The following is a 23,625-nucleotide window of genomic DNA, read 5'->3' as shown; positions in this document are numbered from 1 at the left end:
CTGAGGACCGATGCCGAGAACATCAACGGCACACTAGACTGCAACAGCCCAATAAGTCGGCAATCGCTGAGCAATGCCTGTCGGAACTCAACAGCAAGGATTATGACCAAACCAAAGTCCTGACACAGGCTTCCAAATACTGGGATGTGTCATCAAAGAAGCCATAGAGATAAGAGTAAGGGAGCCACAACTAAATCGTGGCAGCGGTTACATCCTTAGCAAGGCGTGGGAACCCGCAATCACCCAGATTGAGAAGAAAAAGGATATTTCCCAGAGTGTACCGACTTCGGGGGAGGAGCGAAGAATAACGAGAGCGGTGCCGGCAGACCCTCCTGAACGAGAAGACTTAGGACGCAGCGCCCAGACGGCGGGAGAACGGACGCTGTACCTGGACCGCGCGCGGGGTGTGGACCGCACCGACTCATAGGAAGCGCCTAAGGGAGGAGCGGGAGGGGGACTGTCCTATATATTATACATGGCGCCGGCCCATCGCCGGTCAGTACATCAGCGCACCTAATGATGGCAACGTGGTAGATTGCCGAAATATTGTGTCCTATGCACACTCATACCAGGCTGTTCACCCGAGATTTATTTCGTGATTAATAAGCTCATTATAGGTGTAATGGAAAACACTGCTGCTAGCTTGGAGTATAGAGTAATGAGATATGGACTGTCATGAGGTAAGAGAAACTGTAGTGCATTGTGTAAATACGGATTATACAAAAGAGGTGTGACTGAGAAACACCAGTGTATTACACTCATTTACAAATATATTTACTAATAAATACATCTTGTCACAGGATAAAACACTAGCTCATTTATAATTACTAAATAGCAATAATTTACATATATTTAAAAACGTAACACATATTCCACATTAGGAGATTGTACTTTTAGTCCACGTTTACTATATAGAAAACATCGTGACTCGCTTGTATTATGACACATAACATCCAGTTTATGAATGAGAAAGCTTTAATACAGAAATAAATAATGAAGTAGAGTGTCCGTAGTGGGAGTGGGAGAGAAGAGCAGTGCGAGGCTCCGGTGGCCCCCGCGGGCTCAGTTGCAGATGTGCTCCTCCTTCTTGTAGCGGCACATCTCGCACACGACGTTGCAGCACCACACGAAGCGGCAGTTGCACTTCTCCTCGACGTCGCGCACGCGCGTCTGGTAGCCCCGCCCACAGCACAGCAGCCGGCAGCCGTCCAGACCCATGCTCGTCCGGTTGCAGATGCGGCCGCGCGTACCCAGTATGCCCATACTGGAAACACACAGGCAGGACACGGCATTACAGAAGCGTCCGATTCCACCCGTCCGCTTTCACTCCTGACGTCACCAATACCGCGACAATGGCGTCACTACATACACACGCCAACAAACGCGAACAAAAATAAAAGTGACACATAACGAAACTTCCTGGCAGATTAAAACTGTGTGCCGGACCGAGACTCGAATTCGGGACCTTTGCCTTTCGCAGGCAAGTGCTCTACCAACTGAGCTACCCAAGCACGACTCACGCCCCGTCCTCACAGCTTTAATTCCGCCAGTACCTCGTCCCCTACCTACCAAACTTGTAGCTCAGTTGGTAGAGCACTTGCCCGCGAAAGGCAAAGGTCCCGAGTTCGAGTCTCGGTCCGGCACACAGTTTTAATCTGCCAGCAAGTTTCATATCAGCGCACAATCCGCTGTAGAGTGAAAATTTCATTCTTGACACAATAACGTCTCAGTCCAAAAATATTTGGAACTAACGGGACAACGGCGGAAAATTAGGGTGTTTAGGGTGGATACAAGCTAAATATACAACAATAAAAAAAATCACCGCACCATCCTCAAACAAGTGACACCCAAAAAAAATTAAATTACAATATTCCGCTACACCAGCAAACCCAAAGGAATCGGACGTTTCCCTAGACGTATACAGCTCAGCAGCAACCATCAATACCAAAAAACCAACACCTACAACACTAAAAAGTGGAATCGCATATTTTCATTGACCTACATACCGGGTGATCAAAAAGTCAATATAAATTTGAAAACTTAATAAACCACGGAATAATGTAAATAGAGAGGTAAAAATTGACACACATGCTTGGAATGACATGGGGTTTTATTAGATAAAAAAAAGTATTGCTAGACGTGTGAAAGATCTCTTGCGCGCGTCGTTTGGTGATGATCGTGTGCTCAGCCGCCACTTTCATGCTTGGCTTTCCAGGTCCCCACACCTCAGTCCGTGCGATTATTGGCTTTGGGGTTACCTGAAGTCGCAAGTGTACCGTGATCGACCGACATCTCTTGGGATGCTGAAAGACAACATCCGACGCCAATGCCTCACCATAACTCCGGACATGCTTTACAGTGCTGTTCACAACATTATTCCTCGAATACAGCTATTGTTGAGGAATGGTGGTGGACATATTGAGCATTTCCTGTAAATAACATCATCTTTGCTTTGTCTTACTTTGTTATGCTAATGATTGCTATTCTGATCAGATGAAGCGCCATCTGTCGGACATTTTGTGAACGTTTGTATCTTTTTTGGTTCTAATAAAACCCCCATATCATTCCAAGCATGCGTGTCAATTTGTACCTCTCTATCTACATTATTCCGTGATTTATTCAGTTTTCAAATTTATACTGACTTTTTGATCACCCGGTAGCTCAATCGAAGCTCTCGATAACAAAAACTAACACCTGCAACTCAGAAAAGTGGAACCAAAACCCGAAAAACTCAAAAATCGAAATATCCCATATTTACTACATGAATTAAGACACAATCGACCTACCATAAATATACAACACACAAAACATCACAATTACTGTAGTATAAAACAAAAACAAAAATTACCTACCAACAAAAGCCGCCTCCGGCAATACCACCTACACACACACACACACACACACACACACACACACACACACACGCACACACACACACACACACACACACACGCACACACACATCAAAAAATATAAGGCGCGTTCAAAAATAAACGAACTAGAGTCTGGAATGCGCGGTGACGGGAAGGTAATATCGTGGCGTGTGTAATGAAGTGTGGTTCCGACCATAAGGATGTTCACAGCCCGTCATTAGAGGGCACGCTTGCACGTCACTTGACTATACAGAGCTAGCTGCAGCATGCATCAATCGTCCACACGAGTGCAGGAAAGGTTATGCTGACGTTCTTCTTTGACCAAGATGGCCCCCTTCTGATTCAATTCCTGTAGCATAGGACAAGTGAATGCCTAGCGTTATTCGCAAACCTTGACCACCCTTCGCCAAGCGAGCAAATCGAAGCGACCAGGCAATCTCACTCACGGGGTCATGCTGCTCCACGACAATGCAAAGCCTCATACGGCCAACACAGTCGCGGCACTCCTGCAGAAATTAAAATGGGTGGTTCTCGGCCACCCCCCCCCCCCCATACAGTCCGGACTTCTCTCCCTGTGATTACGCCATTTTTGGTCCCCTTAAAAGGACTCTGAGAGGCAAATTATTCACTTCGGACGACGACGTCCAGCTGTACAATACTGGCTTCTGTAATTACGCCTCTGGTTCGTTTCTTTTTGAACGCCCTAACACCCACTCGTGAACTTCACTTTCGTATCCATAGCTAAATAAAAAACAACAAAAAATTAGACTTCTTTCAACACAACAAACACCACATTGATTCAGACCCTAAAAAAGTCTCAGTGACTCACTGGAAACACTTCCGCAAGCCACGTTGCCGCACCAACTACCAAAACTCAAAACTACGTTAGAACGATGACAACCAAAACTCGAATGAATCCAATACCACACGTTAAACTCAGCATGTTCACATCCACCACCAGAGGGCACCATCAAATACAACAGCATGACAGCTACGACCACAACCAACTCACTAACATCGGCCGTAGTGAGGTCACGCACACCACCAATACATCACTGGTCAAGGCGGACGGGAGGGAACAGACGCTTCCGTTGGCCCAAGGACCCAGCATTAAACCGGCTCTCCACATACACCTAAAAGCAACACCGACTCAAAGGAAGGCCTCGGCGCTTGTTGGTGACGTCACGTCTGTTGCAGGCAGAAACGCCTGGGCGTGCTTATCACTATAAATCTCTTATTTTTGGGCAAAATGTTTGGTATTGTTTTGGATTCTGCAGTTTTATTTAGATGAAAGATTTTCTTACTATCGTAAAGCTACAAATGAAGATCATAGTTCTGTATTACTGAATACTGTCGAAACAAACGTAGATCAATATGAGAAGATGCTTTGCCCCATTGCAAGCTTCGGAAATTTTACATTCAAGTAACTATATTTACTTGATCCATTTTGCTATCGAAACTTACCAGAACCCCCTTACAATGAACTCGTTTCTTTTATTTATTTATTTTCGTTTGACATCGTCACTGGAAATGTGAACTAATTTTCATGTGTAAATGGTCAACTGTTGCTAGTCATTATATTAGTCGTTTTCAACGAAAGGAATTCTAAACAGGAAACAAAATAACTTCATACATCGAAAATACTGCTGAGCTTAAACCTTTTTAAACATGCACATTAGAAAAGATAAATATTCCCCTCTTGTGACTGAAAGAAGGAACTTTATAAGATAAAAAAGTTTTATTTGATAAAACAAGTATCTCTCTTTTGCCTCTTCTTCTGTCCACCACCCCCTCCCCCAACGTGTACAATCGCAAGATATTTCATTAACATTCAGTGCTCCTCACCCCATAGTCAACCAAGATACATAAAGAAGAGCACCAATATGTTCACAGTTTCTTGTAAAAGCAACCCAGCACAAACGTAACTTCCTCAGATTTACAAATAAGGTAAAGAAGCACGAATTCTGTTGCTGCTGGACCATGAAGTTGTTTTTGTATGTCAGGTGGAAATTTAAGTTCAGGAGTACACTATTTGTTAAGAAGTGTAATGAATTGCACAATTAATTGATTGCAGAAATCTCTCAGAACAATGTGTGTTGGTCAACTACCGCCAATATTTTCACATTTTCCTGTGTCAGGGAGGGAGACACCACCATATTGAGTATGCCTGCAACAGACATGGCGTTCGCCGTGCCTAGCCGACGTGACGTCACGAACAAGCGTCTCCTTTGAGTCGGTGTTGCTAAAAATGGCGCCACTAGCTGTGGCGACCCACACTACGGTGGCGCCCACAGCTGCCATTTGCACACGTCACAGTCAAAACTCTAGTGGCACCATTTTTAGCATGGTTTCAACCTATATACGTAACTGATTGACAATTCATACTGTACGACAGGTGTTTAAATACAGGAGTTAAAACTATTAAAATGTACAGGGCTATTACAAATGATTGAAGCGATTTCATAAATTCACTGTAGCTCCATTCATTGACATATGGTCACGACACACTACAGATACGTAGAAAAACTCATAAAGTTTTGTTCGGCTGAAGCCGAACTTCAGGTTTCTGCCTCCGGAGCGCTCGAGGGCGCAGTGAGACAAAATGGCGACAGGAGCCGAGAAAGCGTATGTCGTGCTTGAAATGCACTCACATCAGTCAGTCATAACAGTGCAACGACACTTCAGGACGAAGTTCAACAAAGATCCACCAACTGCTAACTCCATTCGGCGATGGTATGCGCAGTTTAAAGCTTCTGGATGCCTCTGTAAGGGGAAATCAACGGGTTGGCCTGCAGTGAGCGAAGAAACGGTTGAACGCGTGCGGGCAAGTTTCACGCATAGTGATGTGAAAGATTCAGTGTTTAAACCTCCTCTACCGAGAAACGTGCCAGAACTGCGAGCTCGCATCAACGATGCTTTCGAACTCATTGATGGGGACATGCTGCGCCGAGTGTGGGAGGAACTTGATTATCGGCTTGATGTCTGCCGAATAACTAAAGGGGCACATATCGAACATTTGTGAATGCCTAAAAAAACTTTTTGAGTTTTTGTATGTGTGTGCAAAGGATTGTGAAAATATCTCAAATAATAAAGTTATTGTAGGGCTGTGAAATCGCTTCAATCATTTGTAATAACCCTGTAGAACTGAATGAGAAGACAAACAGTCCCTGCAGCTGTATTTATTTAAGTCGATTGGAGACCCACATAACCAGTTTCGTAACTTTTAAGTTGCATCCTCTGGTGTGTATAAATGCTATCTCGTACGGTATAGAGAATTCAGCACAGTAACAGTTTGCATAGCCAGGCAAAGTTGTCAGCCCTCCTCGACTGATAAAAACCATCACCAGTGACGAATGTCCTGTCACTGACGCTGGTTATTATCTACTGAGGATGGCTGATAGGTTTGCCTAGCCACACCAACTGTTACTCTGCAGCTCACTAATCGACATAAATGATTATAGCTGCAGGAACTATTTGAGACTTTTCATTCAGTTTTACATTTTAATAGTTTTAACTTCTATATTTAAACATCTGTTGCGCAATATGAATTGTCAACTAATTACGTATAACTATTTTAGCTGTGCCTGTGCAAGGTTTTAAAATTACCTGTTCAACTGAAATCTTATTGGCGGACATGACTGTCATTGTGCAGGCTGTGGCAGTAAACCTGTGCCAATAAGAAAATAAGAGGAATAGGAAAAACATATTGTGCCCAAAAATTACATGCAGGTATGAAATATACTTATGAACACGAGGAATCAATATTCCAAATTATGAGATATCAAGGTCTACGCATGTTAACAGAAACAGAAGTTCATATATCGTTCTGTCGTTGCATACTTACCAATAACATCAAAGTTTTAATCATCACATAAAAAACAAAGCTGTGGCCCTGAAACTTTCTGATGGCTTTAGACATTCTCTACGCATTTACCCTTCGATGCCAAATATTTTTCCCCGCAATGGACTACTTGGCGAAGACCTTAGTTGTACAAGTCTGTTGTTCAGGAAACGTTCCACAGCGAAAATCACCACCTCATCAGTCTGGAAATACCTGCCACATACTGGCTTCTCCAGACGAGGAAAAAGGATGAAGTCAATGAGTGTGCCGTGTCAGGAGAATACGGAGGTGGGACAAATTCTGGTGGCCCAAAGAAGCAAGCTGTGTGACTGTGTCCTTTGTAGAATGAGCTAGAGTGTTGTCGTGGAGCAAGCCTGGGTTCCTTCCGCACCCTTACGAGGACAATCTGTTAGCACAATAAAAAATGCAGACCCCAAAAGCACTCAGCATCGTCTTGCCGGGCGATACTTCGGTTTTCTGCTTTACCGGTGGCATTGAATCCACCTGTATCCACTGCCTGCTTTGCTTCTTTGTCATTGGGTTGTAGTAATATACCCCAACAGTCAACTATAGTGACGATGCGGCTAAAAATGTAACCTCGATTGCCTAACTATCTGCAATATTTACGTGCTGCCTCGGTTTAGTGGGCTTTTTAAATAAATGTGAACAGTCATGCATCCCAGTGGGCAGAGATTTATGTCATGTACAAAAATCGCAAGATGTCGAAAACTAATCCATTTTTTCTACTATGGCTCTAACTCTCTTGCAAGTCCGGGTTGTTCACAGAGATTTGGTCTACCACTTTTTTCCCTTTAGCATTCAGACTTGTTTGAGACCAGCGAAAGTGCATGCAGCACCTAACAACTGTGTCATATGATGGTTCTGTTGTGCCACGGTTCACTTGGGGAGGCTTGAAGCTCTTGCTACCAAATGAGCCCAGCGTCGTTATAAAAAGGATTCGCGTGCCTGCCAAACAACTATGTGTATTAATGTAAGAACATGTATTCAGTAAGCTGATAGTGCACAAGGTGCATTGTTAAGGTAAAAACATGGAGATATATAAACATAAGACAAGCCTTATTGATTAAACATCATTTTAGGAAGCCAAGAATTCCTGGTTTTGTAATTACATTATGTCTTTAGTATACTTAGGGATTGTAGTTCGTCTTATCTTGAGGGTTCCTGCTGTTCACAACGGAGTATTATAGTAATTGTAGCTTATAAATTAAGCGTATAGGCCTGTATATTCTTCATAAGGTTACAGCTTTATTTTAGCCACTTTACTTAATTTTACTGATAATGTGCTCTCTCTTACGTGCCTCTGAGCCCCTGCCGCATGCCTAGTACTTTGTCAAGAAGATACTGTTTTACCGTACGTTCTTGTTATGGTGTTATGGCTTTACATCCAGCTTTTTAATTCCTTCATATTTTATGGAGTATGTGAGGTTTGCAGTTTTGTCTTGTTTTAGTAGAATTATAAACAAATTGTGTTTTTGGCTTTACGCTCTTGACAATTACTGGTCCTCTAGTTTTAGTCATTCTGCATAAAAAATTTTAAATTTTTCACTGTCAAGCGTTCCTGCTTAGATTCCATCTAACTAGTGCCCTGGCGCATAATTTCGCTTAATTTTTATTAGAAGCGTTCCATTTGGTTGTTATATTGCATAATTCTTTCTACTTTACCTCGATGTTATTTGTCAGCTTCTGCGCTCTGTTTATTGTATTACGCAGCTCTGCCGCATTTCTTTTTCCTGTTTCTCAATCTTTTTCTATTTCACTGAGCTCATTGTACTCTGTTTGCATACTTGAACTTCATGTCTCTGGTATTGGACAGGATTCTCTAGTAATATTTATACAATTTATTTCCTATTCAACATATTTGTAGCTCGCTTCTGAGAACTTCTTTCTCTCTACTATAATGATTTTTCATTGATGGGTTTGCACCAGCAATTGGCGCCACCTAGTGATGGTTATCTTTGCAAGCGCCATCAGTCGCTTCTGAATCTGTCAATACTGTGTGAGCGCAGACTGGCCACCGGCACTTTGCTCCGGGGCCGTGTTTACAGCCGATGAGTGTTGTCTTATGCTGCACCGTTATGGCTGGTGAGCAACATCGTTCAAATTAAACCGATGATTACACTTTCTAAAAATTCCTCTGTGGGTTTATACTTAGTGGTTTTTGTGTCATCCGTTACGGTGTTTTTCAAGTTCGTTTGCCTGCGTTTTTAAAAGTAGCTGACGAATGCTTTTCGGCAGTAATTTTTTACATACTTTCCTATCCTTTACCCCTTACATATTTACGGTTTTGGCTTTCACTGTTGAGTATAGTAGCTCAGGATAGGACCACGTCCGCTTATTTATTACGTTCATTTTTATTGTACTTCCAGATAACTTGATGGTGGCCTACCCGGGTGCAACACGCCGTTTTTCGGACAATAAAGAGCATTCTGCAATCTAGAACTATCTTTTAACATTAATCACAATAGAAGAATGCTGTCACACCGTGCCACAATTGTCTGGAATAAATTTTAATCAGTTAACTTCATTTTTTTCTAGGTGATCATTATAAGTCTGACTACTAGTCGTATACTCAATACAAGCAAATTCAAACCGTAAGCTACTGCGCTTCCATTGTAAACGCAATGAATAGAAGACCATTGTGATGAGAAACAGATGGGAGTACTGAAAGGTGGCAAGGCACTCTCTCACTTTAACTACTCTGTCGGTCAGATTCATATTCATATTTTCGGTTATGATCTCCGTGTTCCCCAGTACTACACTCCTGGAAATGGAAAAAAGAACACATTGACACCGGTGTGTCAGACCCACCATACTTGCTCCGGACACTGCGAGAGGGCTGTACAAGCAATGATCACACGCACGGCACAGCGGACACACCAGGAACCGCGGTGTTGGCCGTCGAATGGCGCTAGCTGCGCAGCATTTGTGCACCGCCGCCGTCAGTGTCAGCCAGTTTGCCGTGGCATACGGAGCTCCATCGCAGTCTTTAACACTGGTAGCATGCCGCGACAGCGTGGACGTGAACCGTATGTGCAGTTGACGGACTTTGAGCGAGGGCGTATAGTGGGCATGCGGGAGGCCGGGTGGACGTACTGCCGAATTGCTCAGCACGTGGGGCGTGAGGTCTCCACAGTACATCGATGTTGTCGCCAGTGGTCGGCGGAAGGTGCACGTGCCCGTCGACCTGGGACCGGACCGCAGCGACGCACGGATGCACGCCAAGACCGTAGGATCCTACGCAGTGCCGTAGGGGACCGCACCGCCACTTCCCAGCAAATTAGGGACACTGTTGCTCCTGGGGTATCGGCGAGGACCATTCGCAACCGTCTCCATGAAGCTGGGCTACGGTCCCGCACACCGTTAGGCCGTCTTCCGCTCACGCCCCAACATCGTGCAGCCCGCCTCCAGTGGTGTCGCGACAGGCGTGAATGGAGGGACGAATGGAGACGTGTCGTCTTCAGCGATGAGAGTCGCTTCTGCCTTGGTGCCAATGATGGTCGTATGCGTGTTTGGCGCCGTGCAGGTTAGCGCCACAATCAGGACTGCATACGACCGAGGCACACAGGGCCAACACCCGGCATCATGGTGTGGGGAGCGATCTCCTACACTGGCCGTACACCACTGGCGATCGTCGAGGGGACACTGAATAGTGCACGGTACATCCAAACCGTCATCGAACCCATCGTTATACCATTCCTAGACCGGCAAGGGAACTTGCTGTTCCAGTTAGGTTTAACTAGTTCTAAGTTCTAGGGGACTAATGACCTCAGCAGTTGAGTCCCATAGTGCTCAGAGCCATTTTTGAACTTGCTGTTCCAACAGGACAATGCACGTCCGCATGTATCCCGTGCCACCCAACGTGCTCTAGAAGGTGTAAGTCAACTACCCTGGCCAGCAAGATCTCCGGATCTGTCCCCCATTGAGCATGTTTGGGACTGGATGAAGCGTCGTCTCACGCGGTTTGCACGTCCAGCACGAACGCTGGTCCAACTGAGGCGCCAGGTGGAAATGGCATGGCAAGCCGTTCCACAGGACTACATCCAGCATCTCTACGATCGTCTCCATGGGAGAATAGCAGCCTGCATTGCTGCGAAAGGTGGATATACACTGTACTAGTGCCGACATTGTGCATGCTCTGTTGCCTGTGTCTATGTGCCTGTGGTTCTGTCAGTGTGATCATGTGATGTATCTGACCCCAGGAATGTGTCAATAAAGTTTCCCCTTCCTGGGACAATGAATTCACGGTGTTCTTATTTCAGTTTCCAGGAGTGTACATTTGGTATATGTTGCTTATGAACTTTTTACATGAGGAAATTGTGAGCAGAATGTTCTTATAGCTGCATGTGTAGCCTGCCGAGAACCTGTATGGGGAACAGGGAGAAAGATGGATTGTGGGCCACAAATGTTGTGTCCAGTGACCTGGATGTGCGAGTGACTCGGGGAAGAAGCACTCTGTGAATTTTACCTGCAAAGGGACCTCGGGCCGTGGCACTCAGCTCTTCTGACATAGGGTCGGAGCAGGAGGGTACCAGCTCGGAAAACATTTTACCTGGGCCACGCGGCAGTTTGTTGCAAACGCGGACAGATGGCGGTGAGTGGTTGGAGGACGCCATTTAAGAGAGACTGCTGTAATCTGAGCGTTTGTGCAAATGGCGGGACTGTCATAAAACTATAAGCATTGTCATGTTAGTAGCTGGGACGATACCATCAGAGCGGCTGGTGAATGTGTTTAGGGGAGGCAAGACCGTAACTCCCCTGACGCCAGGTTCTTTTTGCGAGCGTAAAAAAAAGATATTTCACAGAAACGACTTCTTGGGAAGCTTAACAGCCTTCTTTCAAAAATTGGAAATGGCCGGCATGGAAAGGTCAGATCTCTTTGTAAAGGAGGGACTGTGATCCTGTCTAAGTAGATGTTTTTTGTCGAAACATGGCCATGCTTATTGTGAGAACGACGCCTCTCTAATCTAAAACCTTCTTTTTTCAGACAAGCGAAATTTTGAGTCGCTTATTGGCTCTCCTCAGGATATGTAAAACAGAGGCTTGCTCTCCCAGCACGGGAGCTCGGGTGCTGTGTCTGGTTTGGTTACCAAGCCAGCAGAACAGTTAAGAGCGGATATTAAGTGAGTGGAGGATAGTTCGATTGGTTGGTACAATGTGGAGGCGGTTTATTTTATCTGCCAATTCGGCTCCTGTAAGAGGCTTGGTGAAAGTGATTGTGATTCTTTGCCTTCTTCGTCTTCTGGTCCTCTCCTGGTGGAGAGCTTCAGATCTTTCCCTGGTGGGTGAGAGTCGTGATATGCAACTTGTGGTGGACTGCGAGCCAGTGGCAGTTTCCAACTGCACTGACAGTGGAACTGCATATCATCTCAGATATGTTATGTGTCAGCCGGCCGAAGTGGCCGTGCGGTTAAAGGCGCTGCAGTCTGGAACCGCAAGGCCGCTCCGGTCGCAGGTTCGAATCCTGCCTAGGGCATGGATGTTTGTGATGTCTTTAGGTTAGTTAGGTTTAACTAGTTCTAAGTTCTAGGGGACTAATGACCTCAGAAGTTGAGTCCCATAGTGCTCAGAGCCATTTGAACCATTTTGTTATGTGTCACGAGGGTGAGATGGCCATCTGATGTTTGACAATTCCAGGACGTGCCGGCGTGGCTGAGAGTCAGATTGGGTTGGCCAGACCAGCGAACGGGTGCACCTCACACTGAAATCTGCTGGGATTTCAGAGCTGTGATAGGAAATTTCCCGCGTTCTAATAATCAGAACGCCAGTTCATATACACTCCTGGAAATTGAAATAAGAACACCGTGAATTCATTGTCCCAGGAAGGGGAAACTTTATTGACACATTCCTGGGGTCAGATACATCACATGATCACACTGACAGAACCACAGGCACATAGACACAGGCAACAGAGCATGCACAATGTCGGCACTAGTACAGTGTATATCCACCTTTCGCAGCAATGCAGGCTGCTATTCTCCCATGGAGACGATCGTAGAGATGCTGGATGTAGTCCTGTGGAACGGCTTGCCATGCCATTTCCACCTGGCGCCTCAGTTGGACCAGCGTTCGTGCTGGACGTGCAGACCGCGTGAGACGACGCTTCATCCAGTCCCAAACATGCTCAATGGGGGACAGATCCGGAGATCTTGCTGGCCAGGGTAGTTGACTTACACCTTCTAGAGCACGTTGGGTGGCACGGGATACATGCGGACGTGCATTGTCCTGTTGGAACAGCAAGTTCCCTTGCCGGTCTAGGAATGGTAGAACGATGGGTTCGATGACGGTTTGGATGTACCGTGCACTATTCAGTGTCCCCTCGACGATCACCAGTGGTGTACGGCCAGTGTAGGAGATCGCTCCCCACACCATGATGCCGGGTGTTGGCCCTGTGTGCCTCGGTCGTATGCAGTCCTGATTGTGGCGCTCACCTGCACGGCGCCAAACACGCATACGACCATCATTGGCACCAAGGCAGAAGCGACTCTCATCGCTGAAGACGACACGTCTCCATTCGTCCCTCCATTCACGCCTGTCGCGACACCACTGGAGGCGGGCTGCACGATGTTGGGGCGTGAGCGGAAGACGGCCTAACGGTGTGCGGGACCGTAGCCCAGCTTCATGGAGACGGTTGCGAATGGTCCTCGCCGATACCCCAGGAGCAACAGTGTCCCTAATTTGCTGGGAAGTGGCAGTGCGGTCCCCTACGGCACTGCGTAGGATCCTACGGTCTTGGCGTGCATCCGTGCGTCGCTGCGGTCCGGTCCCAGGTCGACGGGCACGTGCACCTTCCGCCGACCACTGGCGACAACATCGATGTACTGTGGAGACCTCACGCCCCACGTGTTGAGCAATTCGGCGGTACGTCCACCTGGCCTCCCGCATGCCCACTATACGCCCTCGCTCAAAGTCCGTCAATTGCACATACGGTTCACGTCCACGCTGTCACGGCATGCTACCAGTGTTAAAGACTGCGATGAAGCTCCGTATGCCACGGCAAACTGGCTTACACTGACGGCGGCGGTGCACAAATGCTGCGCAGCTAGCGCCATTCGACGGCCAACACCGCGGTTCCTGGTGTGTCCGCTGTGCCGTGCGTGTGATCATTGCTTGTACAGCTCTCTCGCAGTGTCCGGAGCAAGTATGGTGGGTCTGACACACCGGTGTCAATGTGTTCTGTTTTCCATTTCCAGGAGTGTAGTTTGTAGGTCTTCGTGGACGCTTGAGAAGATTACAGTAGAGATGGGCAAAGTCGTTCATTCTTGGAAACTAGTTCACTGATGATCGCTCTTTTTTGGGAACAGTTCATTTTTGTTCGTTCTACGTTCATTGTGCTTGGTATACGGTTCTTATGAAAAATTGAAAATTAGTAGCATAGGATGGAAGGCGCGAAGAGGGGCACTTGCCTCCCCCCTGGAGTACAGAGTTTTTATTCATAACAGAATTCTCAGACGCCTGTAATTTTCATGATTCTGCAAAACATCTCGTTTAGCCAACTACAGCGTTATGTGGCTGATCGCAGTGAAATAATATAAGGTGGCGCACGAAATACCGGCCCCGAGTACAGACTGCTCGCCAGTTACGCACGATTTGTTGACCGCTTCGAGCAGAATAGATAAACATGTAACAATTAGGCAGTGAAGAAATAACAAATAATCTAATGCAAACAACTTCGAAACAATAGATGATGATCGGTAAGCGACAATGAGCACTCTAGTACTCGGGGCCCTGTACCACTGAAATAATATTGTAGGAGTTATCATATTCTCTTTACAAAATGTGACACCATACACTCGATTACGAAGCGCGGGCTTCATTCGGTTGTAAGTCGGTCTGCCTTCCAAAACAATGAACATGCTCTTTTACCTTGGATAAAAAAAAAGATGGAAAATGGCCACTCGTGTGTGCCGTGCTGGCGTCCTTTGCATGTGTAATAACAAAAAATCTTTCCTTTTTAAATTATTTCTTCTGCTGTTTATCGAAATAGTGAAGTACGATGATACGCCGTTTTGTTACCTGAAAAGATGTATGTATTACATACCACGTAATTTTTATGTAATTTACGTAATTGTAAAATACATTTTAATTACCGGTTGTGGACACTGAATAGAATACGAAAAGAACCAGAAGTTCAGATTCAGAAAAGGTTTGAAACAGATCTAGAATGGGCGTGCGAAGCGAACGAAACGAACAACAATTCGATACTGAACTAACTATGATCAGTCGGCAGTGGAACTGTGACGAGTGGCCACGCGAAGAAGGACGAGCCCGGCCGAGCGAGACCGAGACCGAGACAGACTGGAACGAGGCGAAGGCTGGAACGAGACCGGCCGACGTGCCGTTGCGGGAACGAGACCGACCGTTTCCCATTCCCGGGAACTATAAGTAGAAAGCCGCGACTGAAGTGAACTATGAAAGACCGTTCCTTAGAATTCGTTCCTCGCTCGTTCCGTTGATCTTTGTGAACCGGTACTTTGGACCCGTTAGTTGGCGAACGACCCATCTCTAGATTACAGATGGCGCCGCACTCCGCTCTTCGCCCACAGCGTGCCGTTTTCTGCAGCCGCCTCAATCAAGGCGAAAAGGTGACGTATAGGGTTGTTAAATGATATTCACAGCTCCCTGTTCTCCGTGAACCATGGTCTGTGGCGTACCTTGTCGTAGCTGATTATATTTGAATAGAATTTGGCCTCACAGTGGACTCATGTAAACAAAGTCTGATTGCGTTGTAAAAGGGGTTAATCCAGGGAAGAATGTGTATAGTTTCCACCCCAATAAATGCTTCGCCAGTGAAGCACTATTCCTTTCCAGATTTACGTTTTTCATTTTCTTTGTCAGATTTATCAGCATTGTAGTTAGAAAAGGATTAATAAAAATGTGTCATTATTTTTGTAAACTTAAATACGCCACTGTTCTCGTTCATAACCCCCCCCCCCCAGCCATTAACTGTTTCTACACTACTGGCCATTAAAATTGCTACACCAAGAAGAAATGCAGTTGATAAACGCATATTCATTGGACAAATATATTATACTAGAACTGACATGTGATTACATTTTCACGCAATTTCGGTGCATAGATCGCGAGAAATCAGTACCCAGAACAACCACCTCTGGCCGTAATAACGGCCTTGATACGCCTGGGCATTGAGTCAAACAGAGCTTGGATGGCGTGTGCAGGTACAGCTGCCCATGCAGCTTCAACACGATACCACAGTTCATCAAGAGTAGTAACTGGCGTATTGTGACGAGCCAGTTGCTCGGCCACCATTGACCAGACGTTTTCAGTTGGTGAGAGATCTGGAGAATATGCTGGCCAGGGCAGCAGTCGAACATTTTCTGTATCCAGAAAGGCCCGTAAAGGACCTGCAACATGCGGTCGTGCATTATCCTGCTGAAATGTACGGTTTCGCAGGGATCGAATGAAGGGTAGAGCCACGGGTTGTAGCACATCTGAAATGTAACGTACACTGTCCAAAGTGCCGTCGGTGCGAACAAGAGGTGACCGAGACGTGTAACCAATGGCACCCCATACCATCACGCCGGGTGATACGCCAATATGGCGATGACGAATACACGCTTCCAATGTGCGTCCACCGCGATGTCGTCAAACACGGATGCGACCATCATGATGCTGTAAACAGAACCTGGATTCATCCGAAAAAATGACGTTTGGCCATTCGTGCACCCAGGTTCGTCGTTGAGTACACCACCGCAGGCGTTCCTGTCTGTGATGCAGTGTCAAGGGTAACCGCAGCCACGGTCTCCGAGCTGATAGTCCATGCTGCTGCAAACGCCTTCGAACTGTTCGTGCAGATGATTGTTGTCTTGCAAACGTCTCCATCTGTTGACTCAGGGATCGAGACGTGGCCGCACGATCCGTTACAGCCATGCGGATAAGATGCCTGTCATCTCGACTGCTAGTGATACGAGGCCGTTGGGACCCAGCACGGCGTTCCGTGTTACCCTCCTGAACCCACCGATTCCATATTCTGCTAATAGTCATTGGATCTCGACGAACGCGAGCAGTAATGTTGGGATGCGATAAACCGCAATTCCGATAGTCTACAATCCGACCTTTATCAAAGTCGGAAGCGTGATGGTACGCATTTCTCCTCCTTACATGAGGCATCACAATAACGTTTCACCAGGCAACGCCGGTCAACTGCTGTTTGTGTATGAGAAATCGGTTGAAGACTCTCCTCACGTCAGCACATTGTAGGTGCCGCCACCGGCGCCAACCTTGTGTGAATTCTCTGAAAAGCTAATCATTTGCATATCACAGTATCTTCTTCCTGTCGGTTAAATTTCGCGTCTGTAGCACGTCATCTTCGTGGTGTGGCAATTTTAATGGCCAGTAGTGTATTTTATTGTGGCGATACGTGGATACACCAGCAATTCAGAATGCAATCGTACTAAATTAGTTAATTTGATGATTAATTTGAGTTCTGAAAGTGATCGCAGACAAAGACAACAAAAGTGCCACGAGAAAATTTACTAATTTTCTAGATATAGATCACGATTTGAGGATTACTGAGAAGATAATATTTTTCTGTTGTTAAGATAATAACATTTAGCCTCGCTTGGACATATGATAAAGCAAGCGGCCGCTTGCAGTACTACGTTAGAGACAGAGAGAGAGAGAGAGAGAGAGAGAGAGAGAGAGAGAGAGAGAGACAGAGAGAGAGAGAGAGAGCAGGGAGTGCGGTGCGGTACTGACGTGTCGTTGCGCTCGCAGTAGTCGGGCGAGTCCTCGAGGTAGACGAGGTCGGTCTTGTTGGGCTTCTTGAGGTCCCTGCTGACGGCGCGCAGCTTCTTGCCGGGGCGGCGCCTGCCGCTGCGCGCCAGCCGCACGTGCGAGGCCCCCTCGTAGCGCGCCGCCAGCGCGTCGCCCACGCGCCGGAACGGCGGCAGCTTGCGCCAGCACACGCGCATGCTGCACGAGCCCGACATGCCGTGGCACTTGCACACGCGCTCCATGCGCGACCGGATCGACTGCAACCACACACGACAGCGTCACCAACACTCGCCACTCGGGCCTTTCCCAACAACACTAAGACCAGTACACTGTCATATTTCTTTGACAAAGAAACATGATCAAATATAGGCCGGTATTACACTATCAAATTTCTTTGTCAAAGATTTGATCAAAGATGTGATCAAATATACGCCACATAGATTTGCCACAGATCTAGAAGAGGTATTACAATGTCATCATATTTTTCGTCAAAGTTCAAGATGGCTGACAACAACAACTTGTTATTAACCGCAGCAATTGCATGTACCGCAATTGCACTGTGTGCACATGCGGAAGAGAAGCGGGGGAAAAAAGGAAACATACCTGGGTGAAGCCGTGGGTTTTACGACGACACGATTAAAGAATTCAACAAAACTTGTTACATGAGCTTATAGTGGAGGACATCAAATCGTAAATCAGTTACTAAAGAATGGATGAGCATTCATTTCTGTATGTGCTCAGTGAAGTGTATCCTCATATCATAAGGCACACTATTCACTTAAGAACTGCTACATCTACAGAAGACAGGCTCACTGTAACACTCAGATTCCTTGCTACAGGAGAGAGTTAGGTTAGGTTAGGTCTCCAATCTTCTTAATCTATTTTTGTATTCAGGGTGCCTCACGTTGTAAAGTGCCTCATCAGCTTTATACATCTCTATTAATTTTGTCGTTGTCGGTATAACCAATTGTATTTACCGCCAATGTTTATAAAAACACTACAGATGACAGAACGCTGCAGCGATGCTAGCGCTCCACGTGGTAACATTTCACATTGCAGTGAACAGAAGACAAGCGACTTCTTTGATCAAATCTACAGCGAGGCCCTAGATCTGATCAAATATTTGACGACATTTGACAAAGTTCCCTATTACACCATCAAATTTCTTTGACAAAGATATTGAACATAGAAATTTGTCGACATATTTTTCGTCAATTTCAAGATGGCGGAGAACAGTTTCTTATTATGCGCTGCAGCTGCTAGCACCACAATTGCACCATATGTGCATTTGGAACAAAAGTGGCGAAAAAAAGGAAACATACTCGGATGAAGCCATAGGTATTACGTCCAGATAATAATTTTTCCTTTAGGAATGGTCAGTTTCCTGAAAGATTAAAGTACTCAGTAGTAAAGCCGCTTCATAAAAAGGGAGAAAGGGATCACGTAGAAAACTATTTCTATGCCATCAGTCCTTGCTAAAGTTATTGAAAAGGCTAAGTATGTACGGTTAACTTATCATTTTTATAAGTATATCACACAATTTGCTATCAAATGTACAGTTCGGCTTTAAAAGTCGTTTAAGAACTGAATGCTATATTCTCTTTTCTCTGTGACGTACTGGATGGGTTAAACAAAAGGTTTCGAATGCTGGGCATATTTTTTGATTTAACTAAGGTGTTTAATTGTGTTGATCACAAAATATTGCTCCAGAAGTTGGACCGTTACGGAATACAGGGAGTAGCTCACAATTGGTTCACCTCTTGCCTTCACAACAGACAGCTGAAGGTCATTAGAATGGCTGTGATGTGCGTTCTGAGTGGGCTACAGTCAAATGGGAGGGTGGGGGGGGTGGAGAGGGGTGTCCCTGGGAATCAGTGTTGGGGCCGCTCCTGTTCCTTATTTATATAAATGATATGCTCTATGTATTACGAGTAACTCTAAGATTCTGTTTCCTGATGACACTAGCTTAGTAGTAAAGGATGTTGTGTGCAACATTGGCTCGGTTTAAAATAGTGCAGTTCATGACGTAAGTTCATGGCTTGTAGAAAATAAACTAATGCTAAATCACAGTAAGACTCAGTTTTTACAGTTTCTAACACACAATTCAACAAAACTCGACGTCTTAATTTCACAGAATGGACATGTGATTAATCAAACTAAAAACTTCAAATTTCTAGGTCTTCATATAGATAGTATACTGTCATGGAAAGACCATGTTCAGGATCTTGTTCAAAGACTTAATGCTGTCATTTTTACTATTCGAATGGTATCTGATCGTTCGACACGAAAATTAGTCTACTTTGCTTATTTTCATTCGCTTATGTCGTATGGTATTATATTTTGGGGTAGCTCTTCCCATTCTAAAAGGTTATTTTGGCTCAGAAACGAGCGGTTGTTCGGGCAATAAGTGGTGTAAGTTCACGAACCTCTTGTCGACGCCTGTTCACGAGCCTGGGAATTTTTGACATTGGCCTCTCAATATATATATTCCTTACTGTCATTTCTTGTTAACAATATCAGCTTATTCCCAAGAACAAGCAGCTTTCACTCAGTTAATACTCGGCAGAAATCAAACCTGCGTTTGCCGGCCACGGTGGCCGAGCGGTTCTAGGCACGTCAGTTCGGAGGTTCGGATCCTGCCTCGGGCATGGATGTGTGTGATGTTCTTCGGTTAGTTAGGTTTAAGTAGTTCTAAGTTCTAGGCGACTGATGACCTCAGATGTTATCCCATAGTGGTCAGAGCCATTTGAAACAAACGTGAGTTTGACTCGGACTTCCTTAACTCTTCTGCAGAAAGGTGTGCAGTATACGACTGCATCCATTTTCAATAAGCTACCACAAGAATTCAAAAATCTTAGCAGTAATCCACGTGTTTTCAAATCGAAATTGAGGAGTTTCCTCATTGGTAACTCCTTCTATTCTGTTGAGTAGTTCCTTGAAAAATTAAGCTGATTCTTGCTGTATTGTTGACTGCGTTTACTTAAACTTATGGCATGACTTTTTTTATCTGTTATTACTTTTACGTTCTAATTTCATGTACTGACACGTTCCATGACCTTGGAGATACGGTCCTCAATTTCGTCCTACGGAACTTGACGTATAAATAATTAAATAAAAAAGCATTCAGCAAAATTTGTTACGAGAGCTGCAAGCGGAGGACGTCAAGTCTTATATATAAATTACTTACGAATGAATGAGAGTGTATTTTAGTATTTGCTCAGTAACGTGGCTTCCATTATTACTAAACAGAATACTCTCTTGAGAAATGCTATATCTGCAGAAGACGTGCAAACTGTGACACTGGGATTTCTTGATACAGGAGAGAGCTAGTTTACAACACAGCATCGTATATCACATTGCACATTAACCAACATAATTCCAGAAACATGTGAAGTGATTTATAAAGCTGTGAAGGGGGAATATGTAAAGGTAAATAACTGTTTAGTACACTATATGGACAATAAGAACTATATTTACTTTCGAATAATTTAATTAATGGAATTAGTGTTCCAGCAACTACAAAACTAATGAAAAGTACGAAACAGTTGAAACGCTTTTCAACTTGTGGCATTCAGAGTTCAAAAATAGAAAAAGTAGAATGTACAGCTAAGACAGAATATTTTATTTAAGAATGTAACCACATCCTTTATTACGGCTTGCTGAAAACCAGCCTGGATGTTTCTAGATGTAGAAGCCATGTTTACAAACATACTACAGAGACGTCAAAAAGCTGTAGCGACGCCAGCGCTCCGAGCGGTTACATTTCACATTGCAGTGAACAGAAGACGAACGACTTTTATGATCAAATCTACGGCGAGGACCTAGGTTTGATAATATTTATGATGAGAGGCCAGATTTGACAAAGTTTACTATCACATCATCGAGACAAAGAAATATGATGGTGTAATTCCAGCCTAATCGTAATCAACATAAGACAGTGGAAGGAGGGAAAAGCTCGAGTGAAGATAGTTTCTGACGTCAGAAGACTCCAGCTGTGGAAGGAAATCTCCCAATACAAGAGAAACCACTTCCAAAATTGTTGCTTAATCTGCGCCACAAAGGGCAAAAATCTTCAACATGTTTGCTTTTGAAGCAAAAGTAATTACATTTACAAAAATACTCGTTTGTTAGAAAGTCGAGTGAAACATAAAAAAGGGAGGATCTTTGGACTCCATAAAAATTTTTTATATGTCAGGGAAAGTGCCTGTGATAATAAAGACAGATGACAACAAAAATATATGTTTCTCATCCATGTTTATATTCTCTAGAGTTCAGCGGAGTAAGCTACAAATATAGACATATTCGAAAGTATTTCTTCATATAATGAATGAGTTGTACCTTATGTCAGTGTGATTCGGCTGTTTTTACACGTAATTCACGATTTCTATTGGTAGCTTACTAACGCACGGAACGTAAAAATTGAACACCTACTCCGTTAATTAAGTAGAAAATAATTAAGAACGAACATTATCATTACGACGCATGTAACAGTCTGCTTTTTCACCGCCTATTCAGACTGTTTTAGTTTTATTTGTAGACCATGCCCTCGTAGACATATTATAGAATCAGGTATATCTTCTGAAGAAGGCTCAATTACTAGGGCTGAAACCTAGGTAAAGGTTGGTTTCATTACCGCAATCGAGACTGATAGTTTCTTATATAATTTTGAAACACCCTGTACTTTACATTTTCAGATGACGGGTATAAACTGGAAGATTGAGCAAATTACATTTTCAGAATAATTATGTAACAATACTGTCGGAAATTAAAATTATAAGAGAAAGATCTGTATCTGACGTAAAAGTACCGAAAACAGGTTTCGATAGGTGTGAATAATTAGCAGCGAGGTATGCCTCGTGTCAACGGGAGCATGCAAGATGTAATAGCTATCTTATACCGTAAGTTTATGCAATGTTTGTAGCTGCAGTTCCCCTCCAGTTTCACACTTAAATGTGTCAACTATCATTTTCTGGCAATACTTGTTTTGAAAAAAGACCATAAATATACTTTTGCGTTCAATATCAGACCTCCACTACTAGAAGTTGGGAGGTTATCGTTTTTATGTTATCCACAACAAATTTAACGGGAAAATATAGGATGCTGCTAGAACGCTGAATGTTGAGTACAAAGCTGACATCAAGATGACAAGTGAAGCAGGCTGCGACGTATGCTACTCACTCTTCGTCCCGCTTCGTTGTTGTGGATGTTCATCAGACCCTCGCCAGTCTCTCGGTTCTCTACAGAATCTACAAACTCGCGGCTGAACGCCTCACCATGGTGGATGTCCTGAAAAAAACCATAGTTAACTTAATCTCTGCTCTTTTATAAAGTGCGAATAAATACAAGCCTTACTTTTGTTCTGCATAAATACAGCTGAATAAATATGTCATTGCTACGAGGGTCACTCCAAAAAGAAATCCACACTATTTCCTTAAAATCCATCTTTTATACTACATGTCTGAAAGTTTTACAGTGTGTAGATACATCGTTTAGGAACAATATTTTCATTTCTCCACATAATTTCCATTCCTCTCAACTGACTTACGCCATCTTGGAACCAGGACTTGTATACCCGCACGGTAAAATTCTCGACCAACCTGTTGGAGCCACTGTTTGGCAGCGTGCACAAGGGAGTCATCATCTTCAAACCTTGTTCCACGAAGAGAGTCTTTCAGTTTCCCAAAGAGATGATAGTCACATAGCGCCAGGTCAGGACCGTAAGGCGGGTGTTTCGGTGTTGTCCATCCGAGTTTTGTGATCGCTTCCATGATTTTTTGACTGACATGTGGACGTGTATTGTCGTGCAACAGCAAAACATCCTGCTTTTGCCGATGTGGTCGAACACGACTCAGTCGAGCTTGAAGTTTGTTCAGTGTCGTCACATATGCATCAGAATTTTATGGTGGTTCCACTTGGCATGATGTCCACAAGCAAGAGTCCTTCGGAATCGAAAAACACCGCGGCCATACATTTTCCAGCAAAAGGTGTGGTTTTGAATTTTTTTTCCTTGGGTGAATTTGCATCATACCACTCCACTGATTGCCTCTTCGTCTCTGGTGAAAAATGATGGAGCCATGTTTCATCACCTGTCACAGTTCTTCCAAGAAATTCAACTCCACCATTCTCGTACTGTTCCAAAAGTTCGCTGCATACCGT

General features: G+C 44.6%; 1 protein-coding gene across 1 annotated transcript in view; it reads right to left on the bottom strand.

The window, feature by feature from the left end:
- Window positions 1-801: 801 nt before the first annotated feature.
- The window catches only part of LOC126263551 (protein Wnt-1-like), a 65,060-nt gene continuing 42,236 nt past the window's right edge, over window positions 802-23,625 (bottom strand). Inside the window, exons 4-6 of the mRNA XM_049960644.1 lie at window positions 22,648-22,755; window positions 17,452-17,726; window positions 802-1,264 (exon numbers count right to left, since the gene is read on the bottom strand). Of these exons, the coding sequence (XP_049816601.1) occupies window positions 1,063-1,264; window positions 17,452-17,726; window positions 22,648-22,755 (585 nt within the window). The 3' untranslated portion in view covers window positions 802-1,062. The remainder of the gene's footprint in view (window positions 1,265-17,451; window positions 17,727-22,647; window positions 22,756-23,625) is intronic.

Source organism: Schistocerca nitens, chromosome 6, assembly GCF_023898315.1.
Source record: "Schistocerca nitens isolate TAMUIC-IGC-003100 chromosome 6, iqSchNite1.1, whole genome shotgun sequence".
Lineage (NCBI taxonomy): Eukaryota > Metazoa > Arthropoda > Insecta > Orthoptera > Acrididae > Schistocerca > Schistocerca nitens.
The sequence above is the reverse complement of the archived record's forward strand: the minus strand, read 5'-3'. Positions and strand labels throughout refer to the sequence as shown.